The sequence below is a fragment of the Zonotrichia albicollis genome, chromosome 1 (assembly GCF_047830755.1).
Source record: "Zonotrichia albicollis isolate bZonAlb1 chromosome 1, bZonAlb1.hap1, whole genome shotgun sequence".
Lineage (NCBI taxonomy): Eukaryota > Metazoa > Chordata > Aves > Passeriformes > Passerellidae > Zonotrichia > Zonotrichia albicollis.
The window spans coordinates 42,663,794-42,676,484 of NC_133819.1; the positions used below are offsets into that span (position 1 = coordinate 42,663,794).

Here is a 12,691-nt window from a genome sequence, read left to right on the forward strand (position 1 = left end):
GAGGTGTCCTGTAGCCACCAGGCTGTTCATATGGAAGGTACTTTTGCAGTAGGGACCATTGCACAGAGCCTCAGCCTCCTTGGTTGTAGTCTTGTATAGTAAGATTTACAGGTTTTCTTTCTATTCTTCACTTATGCTGAACCATAAAAACTGAAGATGGACCTAATTTTGATCATGACTATCTATAGATAAGGCTTTTATAAGACAGGGGTTTTTAAAATATATTTTTATATTTTGATTTTTTTCCCTAAATAAAGCTCTATTTTTAAAATTCTTCTTGAGACTACATAGTCAAGATATTCTTGTTTTTGATGTCCCCTCTTTGTATCAGGCTTCAATAATGATATTTTTATCTTTAACTGCTGGGCTTACTCCCTCTACAAGAATCTGCTCTTTTCCTGTTTAAAAAGTCAGCACTTCTACAGTTGGCTGCTTTTTACAAAGAAAATGTTCCAGTATATCAATCATTCAGTGTACCATCCTTTCTCTAATGTGCTATGTACTGTGAAAGATATATGTATCTCATTAAATAAATAGAGTGAATATGATGATAACAGCTTTTTGGGCTGTGGGGATTGACTTGCTTGTAGTTCTGTGGGAATCTGTGACAGAGATGAGAATAAAGGCAAATTCTTGGCTGCCAAATCCCAACTCCCCCTCTTTCCAATTGGGAAAGTTGCCTTCTAGCAACTTCTGCTCTGAGGATGAATGAAGTAGGTATTTAAAACTGCATGTGTTGCATACACTGAATCCTTAGCTAAGCCTCTTGCATCAGGGGTGGGAGAAAGGACAGAAGACATTTTGCAGGGCGAGTGCAAAATGCCATGTTTTTTTCTTTTCCTGTACTGGTCCTGGAAAGCCAGTCTAGCAAGAGATGGATCCAGGGGTAGGGAGTGCTGATGGGGAAAATGTCCTTGAGGAGGGAATATCTGCTCCTGTCCCTCCCATGGTGTTCCCCCCTGACAAGAAGCCCATTTCCTGCAACTCTGCCCCCTGACTGCTTTGCTGTCCTGTGGCAAGAGCAGCCCCTGTCTCCACTTCCAGTTGTGCTGCATTTCTGGGAACCATGGAGATGGTTCTGTTTGGACACCCTGCTGCCACAGGCAGCCTGTGCACAGGAGCTGGGCCAAAGCTAAGTTGGGCTCCATGAGGAGGCATTTCCTCTGTGCACAGAGGGGTGATGCTGTCTGGAAATGTGTCTCCTTCATGCTTTTTGGTTTTCCATTTGATGAGGCTTTTTAGCCTGCTGTAGCTATGGGAAGATGAACATTGGCCTGGAAAATATTGGGCAGTTGGTAAGAAAAGTTCATCAAGGCCTAAATAGACAAACCCAGTGCTTCTCATTTTGTTAACACCTGCAGGAATTGGTGACCCCTCCTTAGGTGTGCTGGTCACCCTATTCACCCTTGTTCTCCCTAATCAAGCCCTTAGTTTTTTCCCTTTGGGGGTCTTAGTAGTGTATGCTTGTCTTTTTTGTAGTTGGGATTTTTTAATGTGGATTTTGTAGCTTTTCTCCCTATTTCGTACCTAGAATGCAATTTTTAAAATGGAGAGGAGATTTGGAACACTGTCCATCATATTAATAGCTTTAGTGATTCATCCTACTGTAGCTTCACAATTAAAAAAAGAACAACAGAGCTCATCTCCTAAATGAATCCAAACAGTTCTTCATGCCAACTGCCTATTAGTGGAAATTCCTCTCTCATCCCGCCCACTCTGATCTCCTAGGCATGTTCACAGGAGATGGAGAACAGTGTCTCCATCTATGTTTCCTGTGTCCTTACCACTTCCTGAGGATGTTTAATACATCAGAGAACCTGTAGCTAACAGGCAGAAGGTGCTGCTGTGTCCAAACTTGTATGAGAGTGTTATGGATCTGCAAGACACTGGAGGGCTCTGCCAGAAGCGCCTGCTGAGCAAACCAGATGAATATTCCTGAAGACTTTACCTGCTCACCAGCAGCCAGTGCTAGTTAGAGGAGAAGTAGCTGAGCTGTGAGAATGAAACTGTGATGCTTTTGCTAAGTGAATGGGGGTGGAGGAAGAAAATGGGGTAAGCTCTTCATGCCTGTGAACTCTTGGAAAAAGACTAAAGATGAGCTGACCAAAAATAGAGTGCCTCCCACAGGCTCTTAGCTGCTGGAGCAGCATCCATTGTGGCTGAGCTGCAAGCCTCAGGATATGCTCTTAATTCCACTGCACAGTCTGGAGCTGCCCCCACACGGGTGCTTTTGTTGAACTCCCCTTGTCTGGCTCTAAGACTGCTGCCTCCTGCCCTGTCAGCATCACTGCCAGGGAAATCTGCCTCTTCTACCTCCCTGTCTCACTCCTGCTGCCCCCCTGCAGCCCACTCCTCTCAGAGTCCTCAGTGGCACATCCCATGCCCTCCTGTGGGACACCATTGCCCTGTGGCAGCTTGGCAGTGAGAAGCTCTGTGCAGCTTTTACATGCACGTCTCTTCTGCCTTGGCTCTGCTCTGTCACTTGCTGTGTCTCCTGGTGCTGAAGGATGGTGCTTTGGCATTTCAAAGCAGAGAGTGAAAAAATGTCAGTCCAATCGATTTCTTTGGTAACTGGGGCATATTCCTCACGTGGAGCAGAGCCCTGGTATCCCAGTGTCACTGGGAAGCAAGAGGGTGGATGAATGTGGTAGGGATGGGGAGGAGGGAGTCTGTGGGCAGCCTGGGGGGTGACTGGCCATGGGGCTGCCCTTTATATACAAAGAAGCAGCACAGAGCACTCTGCTCTTAGGAAAAGTAGCAGTGTGTCTGGCCTGCCACTTCTGCAAGTGCCTTTCAGTTCTTAGGATGTTCTCTGATGACACCGTGGGAGTGGCAGCTCTAGACCCATTTAGTGAGGGAGATTTAGTAATGAAAGTTTCTTTTATTGTGAAGCAGCTCTCTTCAGGTGGAAAACTAAATGCTTTCACCTTTTTCAGTGTTACCCTCTGCCTCCTGGGAAAGTTTCTTATCCCAGGTCTATTGCTGCTGACAGCACTTTATGACTGATCTCAGCTTGGGGGTCTGAGGAACCAGGGGACATGCAGAGTGGTTGCTTGCTTTTACTCCCTTGGTGCAGCCTCTCTTGGGTATGTAAAAGCAAACAGTGTTTGTTACTATTTATGCTCTGTCGTTCCCTGAGGGACCAAAATTATAGTTCCTGAAGGTCTGTTTTCACTGAAGGTGTCAGATCGAAAAAAAAGTGGATGATAAAATGTGGGAAAACAGGCAAAGAATTAAGACAGTTCTCTGAGTACCTGTGAAATTCTCCTTTCATTTCTGCCTGCAACACCCCTTCGTGTCCACATCCTGTTGTTCACTTCCATCAAAAGCAGCTTTCTCCCAAGCAGCATGAACCAGGATTTAGGAACTGGCAACGAGGACCAGAAATGAAGATGGATTACTTTAGCACTGCTAACATTTAACATATATTCCTGACACCTGGTTAGCTAAAGCACATACACCACTTCAGCTAAGTGCAGGGGAGTGAAAGAGCTGCAAGAGGGAAGAGGTAAAAGAGGGGCTTGCAGGTGATTTTTGGTAAAAATCTGAGTTGTTCATTCCTAGCCATTTAGCAGGTATGGCTGTGGCAGAATCTGAAATGAAAATTGCTAATCTCTGAACATTGGCGGCATCCATCAGGCCACATCTCTGAAGTGCCTCTTATGCCCTTGCCTTGGGGCTGGAGGGGAGAGAAGAAATCAGTCAGGGGTGAAACATTTGAGCAGGCTGTTTTCAAGGAGACCTGTCTGGCTCAAGGGTTTGTAATGGTCAGCAGAGCTCTCCACCACCAAAATGCTCATGAAATGCAGGTGGTATCAGTGGTGTTTTTATGGACTGTGGGCTCCTCATGGCTTTGAAACACCCACACATACACACTCACCTTGCCATAATGGAGTAATAAAGAAGCCATGTGGTTTTCCCTCCTCTGCCAAGTTGTTGCAACCTGCATTGACTCCATTGAACTTGTATGTGCTTTGTTCTTCTGACCCACAGAAGTTAAATTTCATAATGCGTGCAGGCTTGCCTTCCTTTAAGGGTGTGCTTGCAGGAGAGTGCTTGCTTGTTAAAGGTTTCCTCCATGAACTGATTATCAAGCTGTGCTCACAAAATGAGAGATTTGTAGTGGAGAGGTTACGTACAGAATTGGGTGATACCATTAGACATTTTTCAAAGACAGTGAAGAAAAGTAAAATAAAGCTTTGAAAGTTGGTACCAGTAAAATAATTCAGCATCTGTCTGCATCAAAATTTTCTCTTCCTGAAAACTGATTTGATTGCATTAGCAGAACCTGAGTGATGTACTGCTGTCCCCAGTGGGTTTCTATTCCAGGCTGTCCATGGAATAGCCATGACTGAGTTGCACAGCCATGAGGAGCAGCAGTCACCTCTGATGGGATGGACAGATTGAGATGTGATGTGACAGGCATCATTTTTCTGTGCAGGCTATCTGTGGCACCTGGGACGAGACCCAGATAAAATTGCTGTGGTGGAAACAAAGGCTAAGTGTTAGAAAAGAGTTTATCACAGTGCTTCATGCCTCTGTCAACAGAGGCTGGCTGAAGAGATGAATGAGTACTAAGAATGAGATGGAGAAGCATCTTTGGGGCTTGGTTTATGGAGAATTGATCCTGCCCTGATAATCAGATGATCACTCTAGGTCATCTTTCCTTTTGTTCCGTGGCTGAAATCAAAACAACACATTTTTAATTTGCTGCTTGCTTTTAGGGAGTTTCTAAATGAAGTGGGTTTTCAGACCACTTGCCAAAGGAGGTGGACTTCATTTCTCTTCCATTTGAGTAGCTAGAAATGGAAGTGAATTTGTTGCTCAGATCCCCAGAGATCACCTCTTGAGTTTGTGTGGCTTACAACTAGCACTCGTTTCTTTGGCATTATTCAGACTCCGGGTACCTTCAGTTTTCCTAAGATGGATCCCCCAGGCTGTTGGGATCTCACGAGGTGTAGGAATCCCTTCACTGAGTTCCATGATTCTCCATTCAATTCCAAGTTGCAGGATCAAGCTTTTAAGTTGCAGCAGCTCTTTTCAAAGGGACTCCTTTGGCAGTAGAGGAGGTGTTTGCTTTGGTCCCAAGTATGCCTGGCTAACTTCCTCCACATTGCCAGGTAGGAACTGTCTCTTGGTTAAAATGCTAAAGGATGCTTTTGATGTCAGAACATGTGCTTGAGACATTTCTTTTTTTCCCCCACAGCAAACTTGCACCAAAAGAAATTGAAAATTGCTACCTTTAAAAATGGCAGCTAGAAACAATCTAGTGAGGTAAATACTAATCAGAAATTTCCCTTCCTGAAGTTCCCCATGAGTCATGGATGCAATTATTTACAGCCTGACTAGCAGTGAATCTTGATGCATAATGAAAATTGAAGCCCATAAATTCTGTAGGTGAATCAATACCTCAATTGAAGTTCACAGTTGAAGTTATAATCAATACTCTGATATAAGCCAGTAGTGTTTCTGCATAGAAGGAAAACAGTGGCAAGCTCTAACAGAAAAAGTATCAGGGAGGCTTTGGAGCACCACAGAAAAGGTTCTCAGGTTGGAATGGGAAAATGCCAACAGTGAAACCCTTCAAATGCATTAGCTTATCATTTGTATAAGGGCTGACTGTGCTGTGCAGGCCAGACTCTCACTAAATGAAGGTCTGATTGCTTTAATGACACATCAGTTCCTCTCATAAAGAGCAGAGCTCTCCTCTCTTCCATGCCAATATTTCTTTTGGAAGACGATGGCAGTTCCTAGCCTTTGATCCTGGACTGCAGCCAGAGCAACACCCCAGTGACTCGGGATTCTCCCTCAGGGCAGTCCATAGACCTGCAAATCCTTCCCCCAGCCCTGGATAAAATGAAATTGAATGTGATGTTCACTAGTTCACATTGCACACTGGAGTGTAGCGAAATCTGTGCTGGCAATACCCCTTGAGCTATTGCTACAGTGCAGGTGAGGGCACCCTGAGTGCTCTGAGCCACGCAGAGCGGGAGGAGGAGCTGGGGCTGAGTCCTCTGCAGGTGATTGCACTGTTCTATTTCCTCTCACAGTGGGAGTGGTCTGCAAAAGACAGAGTGGTCCACTCACAGAGAATGTACTTTTCTTTCTAGTAGATCTTCATAGAGCTCATCCTTAAAGTCTTGTACATTTTCTTCTTCAAAAGCATAGAAATGAAAATGAGAGAGGAGCCTTCCTGTAGAGCAGCTCACAGTTCTGTTTGCTTTATATTTTTTTAGTTTTGGGGAGAGCTTTGTCACTTTTTTCTTTTCCCTCTTTCCCTGGAAGGGAAAAATTACTGAAAGAAGCTTAAACTCTCTTGAATAATCCATAAAATATGATTTATGGTGGAGCTGTAAACCTGATGTTTAAAGGTTCCTCTCTTGTTTTATTTTCCACAGGTCTTTGCCCTCACCATGTCCAAGAGTGTTAATGATGTGTTCCCTCTCCATTGCATTCCCCACCTGCCATCCTGCTAGGATCTGAGTACAGAATGAACATAGCAGCTGTGTTCAATGCCCTGCTCGTGTGCATCCTCGCTGCCGTGCTGTGGAAGTACATCAAACTGTGCGATCATGCCGCCATGGTGGAGGAGGAGCTGCTCCTCATGCGCCAGTCTCAGGAGCAGTCTGAGGCTCAGGTTGACTACCATGCAGCTCTGCAGGCCCTGGTGGAGAACGGTACCAGGATGGTGTGCACTGGCAGGATGCACACCGACCGCATCTGCCGCTTCGAGTCCCTCTGTTACTCCACCGAGGCTGAGGAGTTCGTCTACTTCCACAGCAATTCCTCCGTCATGCTGCCCAACCTGGGCTCCCGGAGGTTCCAGCCAGCTCTGCTCGACCTCTCCTCTGTGGAAGATCACAACACCCAGTACTTCAACTTTGTGGAGCTGCCAGCTGCTGCGCTGAAGTTTATGCCAAAGCCGGTCTTCGTGCCTGACGTGGCGCTGATTGCCAACAGGTTCAACCCGGACAACCTGATGCACGTCTTTCATGACGACCTCCTCCCCATCTATTACACCATGCAGCAGTTCTCCGACTTAGATCTGGAGGCACGACTCTTCTTCATGGAAGGGTGGAGTGAAGGTGTTCACTTTGATCTCTACAAGTTACTGAGTAACAAGCAGCCGCTCCTCAGGGAGGAGCTTAAAACTCTGGGCAGGCTCCTCTGCTTTACCAAATCCTATGTGGGACTATCCAAAATCACCACCTGGTACCAGTACGGATTTGTCCAGCCACAAGGACCAAAGGCTAACATCTTGGTTTCTGGTAACGAGATCAGGCAGTTCACCAAATTCATGATGCAGAAACTGAACATCAGCTTGGAGGAAAGCTCCAGTGAGGAGTACATCGTAGTGTTCAGTCGGACAATCAACAGACTTATCCTAAATGAGGCAGAACTAATCCTGGCTCTTGCTCAGGAGTTTCAGATGAAAACCATTTCCGTCTCTCTGGAGGAGCATTCGTTTTCTGACATCGTGCGGTTGATCAGCAATGCGTCCATGCTGGTCAGCATGCACGGGGCCCAATTAGTCATGTCGCTCTTCCTGCCAAGAGGGGCCACCGTGGTGGAGCTCTTCCCATATGCCATCAACCCCGAGCACTACACCCCCTACAAAACCCTGGCAACCCTTCCTGGCATGGACCTGCACTACATTGCTTGGCAGAACACCGCCAGGGAGGACACGGTCACCTACCCGGACCGGCCCTGGGATCAGGGCGGGATCGCTCACCTGGACAAGGCTGAGCAGGAGCGCATCATTAAGAGCACGGAGGTGCCGCGGCACCTCTGCTGCCGCAACCCCGAGTGGCTGTTCCGTGCCTACCAGGACACCAAGGTCAACATCCCGTCCCTCATACACGTCATTAGGCAGACTGTGAAGTCCAAGCCCGGACCCAGGAAGCAGAAGTGGTCTGGTAGCCTCTACCCTGGCAAAGTGAGGGATGCCAAGTGCCAGGCCTCTGTGCAGGGCACGAGTGAAGCTAAACTTGCTGTGTCCTGGCAGATCCCCTGGAATCTGAGGTATCTCAAGGTCAGAGAAGTAAAATACGAAGTGTGGATACAAGAGCAAGGGGAAAACACTTACATGCCTTATATATTGTCCCATCAGAATCACACCTTCTCAGAAAACATTAAGCCCTTCACGATATACCTGGTGTGGATACGCTGCATCTTCAACAAAAACCTTCTGGGACCTTTTGCAGATGTGCTCTTGTGTAGTACATAACCCAGTGCACTACCTGTACAGCTCTAACCTGCTCTCCACTCCATCTGTGGTTTAAAACTTCTCGTCTTGTAGTTTGTAGAGGGCTGAAGAGGACTAGACTGTACCAGTGCCTAAGTGTCCATTTCATTGCACTCCACATGTATTCTTACAATGGTATTTATTTCCAGTGAGTGTTTGGGAAAAAAAAAAAAAGATAAACCTCTGTGTTCTTCAGAGTAACTTCCAGAGGTTAAATTAAAAGCTGAATACATGTAATTGAAAACAGAATGGAAGTGAATTGTGTGTACCTTGGTTGTGATTTAAATTTGTTCCTATTGTGTGGTGACTATTTAAGCACAGCGTTAAAGCGCAGTTAATTCCATGGCTAAGTGGGCAATTCTCATCTGCTTTTTCACTGTGAGTTTTATTTTTCCGTAACTTTTGACTGTAACTTTGAGTTCAAGATTTTGTACGAGAGCCTTCATTAAACTGCTGTAAACCTCCTCAATGCTTTTTTGCCTTTTATTATTTGTCAAAAGCATTACTGTGATAGATTTGTCCATTGCCGTGATAAAATGTGTATCTGTAGCTTCCTCTGTTTATATTTGACTGAAGAGAATGACTACAGACTACAGCTTCGTGTTTAAAATCAGATTTTAATGCACCCCTATTGCAAAAGGTTGTAGTAACAGGTAAGAGGTAGAACGGATGGAGTAGATGAAATAATTTACTGTGTTTTAGGATCTTTCATTTTGTGAGTTACGTACAGGTGTGTGAGAAAGGAGTGGGGTGATTTGGGAGAGCTGATGGGGAAGAGATTGCATTAACAGCAATCTGCTCAAGAAAATCCTTTTTGTGTGTGTGTGTGTGTGTGTTTAATCAGAATAATCGGTTGATAATAGCTACTAATAGGTACATGCTTTGCTGGGGAATAGGCAGGTGGTGGCAAAGGGAAGCTTTCTGTGCACAGGTGTTCCTGGATGTTGGTGGAAGGAAGCAGAGTCAGGCAGGAAACAGGTAGGTGTGCCAGGGAATTGGGCTGGCCACAGAACGTGGCAGGGATCAGGCTGGTGACACTCACACCTCTGTTACTCCAGGGGGGGAGTAGTTTAGTTTAGATTTAAATTCATTTTTCCTGAGATCAGAATCTGTCTTCATTGCCAGGGTAACACACTGACTACTTTGGACCTGATCCTGTCACATCTGCTTTAGCTGGAGACCCTGAATGGCACTGTCTTTGAAAAATGGCTCTGAGTCACAAGTGCAGCTCTTGAGGAGGGGAAAAGGAAAGGGGCAGGAGTGTGAGATGTTTCCCTGACAGATAGTAGCATCCTCTATGGTTTATAACCAGTGTTGAAGCAAAAGGAAAAGTGCTTTCTTCTCCTTTCCCTCCCAGTCCACACCTTCCTCCCAAGGTCTGGATGAACATTTGAAGAATAGGATAAATGTCTTGCTTTCTGGGTTGATAGATGAGCATCTCAAGGCAGGATTATAAATATGGGTTCTAAGGAGAGGGGGAGTACAAATGGATGTATAAATTTGGACAAGAAACAGAAGGATTGAAAAATGAGCAAAACACAGCACAACATTGAACCTTTGGGCAAGTGCTGCTTCTGTAAATTCATTTTCATTATGTCTTGCTTTGTTTTCAAACATGTTTATGATGTAATGGAGGGGAAGAAACAGAACATGAGTCCCAAAGTCTGCATTTGCTTTGCAATTGTAACCTTGCCAACTAATGGTTTTTGCCTTGATATTTTAAAGGGCACAGGAATATTCCCATTGTTGTTTTCTTGGGAGAAAGTGGGCTTCTTGCTGAAGTGAGTATTCGAGCTGTGCCCCAAAGTCTCCATGTGGCTGCACATTCCACACCATATATGTCAGAGCTGAGGTGAGAAAAACTTCCTAAAAGCTGGCAGTGAAAGCAAGCTGCTCAGGGAAGCCTCCAGGACCTGTGGCTCCCCAGGAGCTTGCTGGCAGATGAGCTCCTGCTCACAAAAGGGTTTTGCAGCAGTCCTGCATCCCCACATCCATTCTAGCTGAAGCCCTGTGGCCAGTGGCCATCCTGCTGGCTCTTGCAAAGGTGGTATTGTTGGTATCCTATTTGGTAGTGAATGAGTCTGCAGACATCTGAAATTTAGGCAGCATTCATTTTGTATCAGCTCTCAAAAATAATTTTCTTTGAGTGTGTGTTCTCCTAACCATTGTTCATCCTCAGCAGGATATTGATCTGCTTGTTGCCTTCCTGCCTGCTTTTCTCTGTGCCTTTTGTAGTAATCCTATGCCTGTAATTTGTAGATCATCCCATTTCACTTAAAATTAGTTCCATATGATTGCAGATTTTATAACATTTGCAGATTGGTTACAGCACATTAACTATTTTCTTCTCGTATCCTAATGACTAATCAACAAAATTGGCTACAGAGCAATGAAGTATCATATATGTGGGTTTCTGTGCTCTTTACTCTGGCATGAAGCAATCTCTCGTGTTCAGAGAGAGATTCATTTTTTCCAGAAGATAATCAAATGTGCTTTCCAAAAATGTGCATTCAGGTTCTGTCGTCCTCATCAGTGCTGAGAGTACTTTATGAGGTGGGAAAAAAAAAAAAAGGGCTTTTTCCTTTTCAAATTCTGAAGTTGTGCTGGTGATGTGGCCATTTGCCTCCAACCCTGCCCAGTGTAAAAGTGTCTGTGCTGGCACCTCACTGCTGTACCTGAATTTCTCCTGTGCCAGAGCACACAGCAGTGAGAGCCCCTGGTGCAGCCTGTGGCTGTCATAAATTGAGCACACTAATGTTATGCTGATTTATACTACCTCAAGAACTGCTCTGGAGTGCTGGCATCTTTCCAGAGTAAATTTTCTTTCTTTTAATAACTTCGCCATCAGCACTTTGCAGGCCCATTCCATTTCTTAGGCCCAGGCCTCGCCTGTCCCATGGGCTCTTTGTTTCCCTTGCTCCTCTCTGTCAGTGCCACTTCTTGATGGATCAGGAGGAATGTTGGCCTGGCATCATTTAAAGTTCTGTCCTATAGTGAATGCAGGCTCTCTGTGCACAGGGGCTGAGGCTGCATCTCTCTTGTGTGCAGGAAGGCAGGACTGGAGCAGGATTAGTCTATTTTTTTTATTGTGTGAGCTTGTGGGGCTCCTTTTGACAAGTCGCTTTGTGCAAGAGACTTGGAACTTCTACTGCTGCATCCTTTGGTTCTGCTCCCAAAGGGAAGGGAACACATTATGCTCTCCAGTGCTGTCTGTCCACACTGTCCTGGAAGAAGAGCTGGGATTAAATAGTAGATTAAAATTAAATTGTAGCTGGGATTAAATCCAGAACCCTTTGGGGGCAGTGCAGGGTGCTGGTCTTGAGCTCGCTGCTGCTGGCCTTGTCCGTGCTTGCAGAGATGGATCATCCAGGAGGGTTTCCTCTGGCTGCAGTTTCAGATCTCCTTCTCAATAGCCCGAGTGCAAGCACCAGCCAGCAGCTGTGGGAGGCTCTTACTGGCATGTGTGGATGGAGAGGAGCTGAATGGAGGGCTTGGGGCTGCAGGTTGCTGGTAATGCCTCCATGGGCTGATTGCAGCCCAGGTTGGTCACCCAGGGTGGGTTTTACAGCTCCAGAAGGTGACTGGAGATAGTTAATCAAAATACTTGAGTCTGCAGAGTTTGAATTGAGATGTTTCTGTCTCCTTCCTCTCCCCTCCCCTGATTCCTTTCTGTTGGTGTAGATGGCTCTGGGGCAGAGGCACATTTGCTGCAGGGGGACTGGCAAGGGCCCTGACACAAGATTTAGCCTCCTCAGGGCAGGGGTTGGTCCAACTCCACAGCAAGGAGGTTGTTGCCCTCTGGGACCCCTGGGTGAAAGGAGCTCTATAAGCACACCATCATTTAATTTGCATTGAACAACACAGTGACTTCAGCATCTTTATTGCTGTATCTCCTCTGCTGAGCTGTATAAATAGCAGACTTATTTCTGTCATATTTTTGCTTCTGCTCTCTATGCTGGTGTAAGGTAGGATTGGTTTAGTGGATAAAAGAGCACTTAATTTTCCCCTGCTGGACTTGGGGTAGGCACACTCTTGGAATGGCTTTCAGTGTGATGACTGACAGTCCATCTGTGCTGTGGGTGTATGAGAAGCATCACCATCTGCACGTGTGTGAGGCACATCACCGTCCTTATGTAAGAGCAGTCACCTCCCCCAGCGTGTCCCTCCCGAGGGGCTTTCAGCCAGCCCCTCTGCTGGTGTGGGGCTGGCTGCAGCACAGAGAGCCATGCTGAATTTACACTGATTGAGGGCCTAGCCCTGCTTGTCACCCTCTCAAGTCATCCCTTCAGAACATGCTGATTACTAAATTAATTGTTGGCACGTTCAGACAGATGCATGGAATAGCCTCCTGTTTGCTCGAAATTACTTGGCAACGGTCTCCACCTTTAAATGCTGCTTAGTCCTGCCATTTTCAAACGTGCTGCCTTTAAAATTTCATTGAGTTTC

At 45.9% G+C, this 12,691-nt stretch overlaps 1 protein-coding gene across 5 annotated transcripts in view; it reads left to right on the forward strand.

Annotated features, from left to right (window-relative positions):
* POMGNT2 (protein O-linked mannose N-acetylglucosaminyltransferase 2 (beta 1,4-)) overlaps positions 1-8,467 on the forward strand; it is a 31,590-nt gene extending 23,123 nt beyond the window's left edge. For all 5 annotated transcript variants that reach the window (XM_074539288.1, XM_074539294.1, XM_074539291.1 and 2 more), the window contains one exon: positions 6,399-8,467. In XM_074539288.1, coding sequence (XP_074395389.1) covers positions 6,491-8,227 — 1,737 coding nt within the window. In that variant the 5' untranslated portion in view covers positions 6,399-6,490 and the 3' untranslated portion in view covers positions 8,228-8,467. The remainder of the gene's footprint in view (positions 1-6,398) is intronic.
* The last annotated feature ends 4,224 nt before the right edge of the window (positions 8,468-12,691 follow it).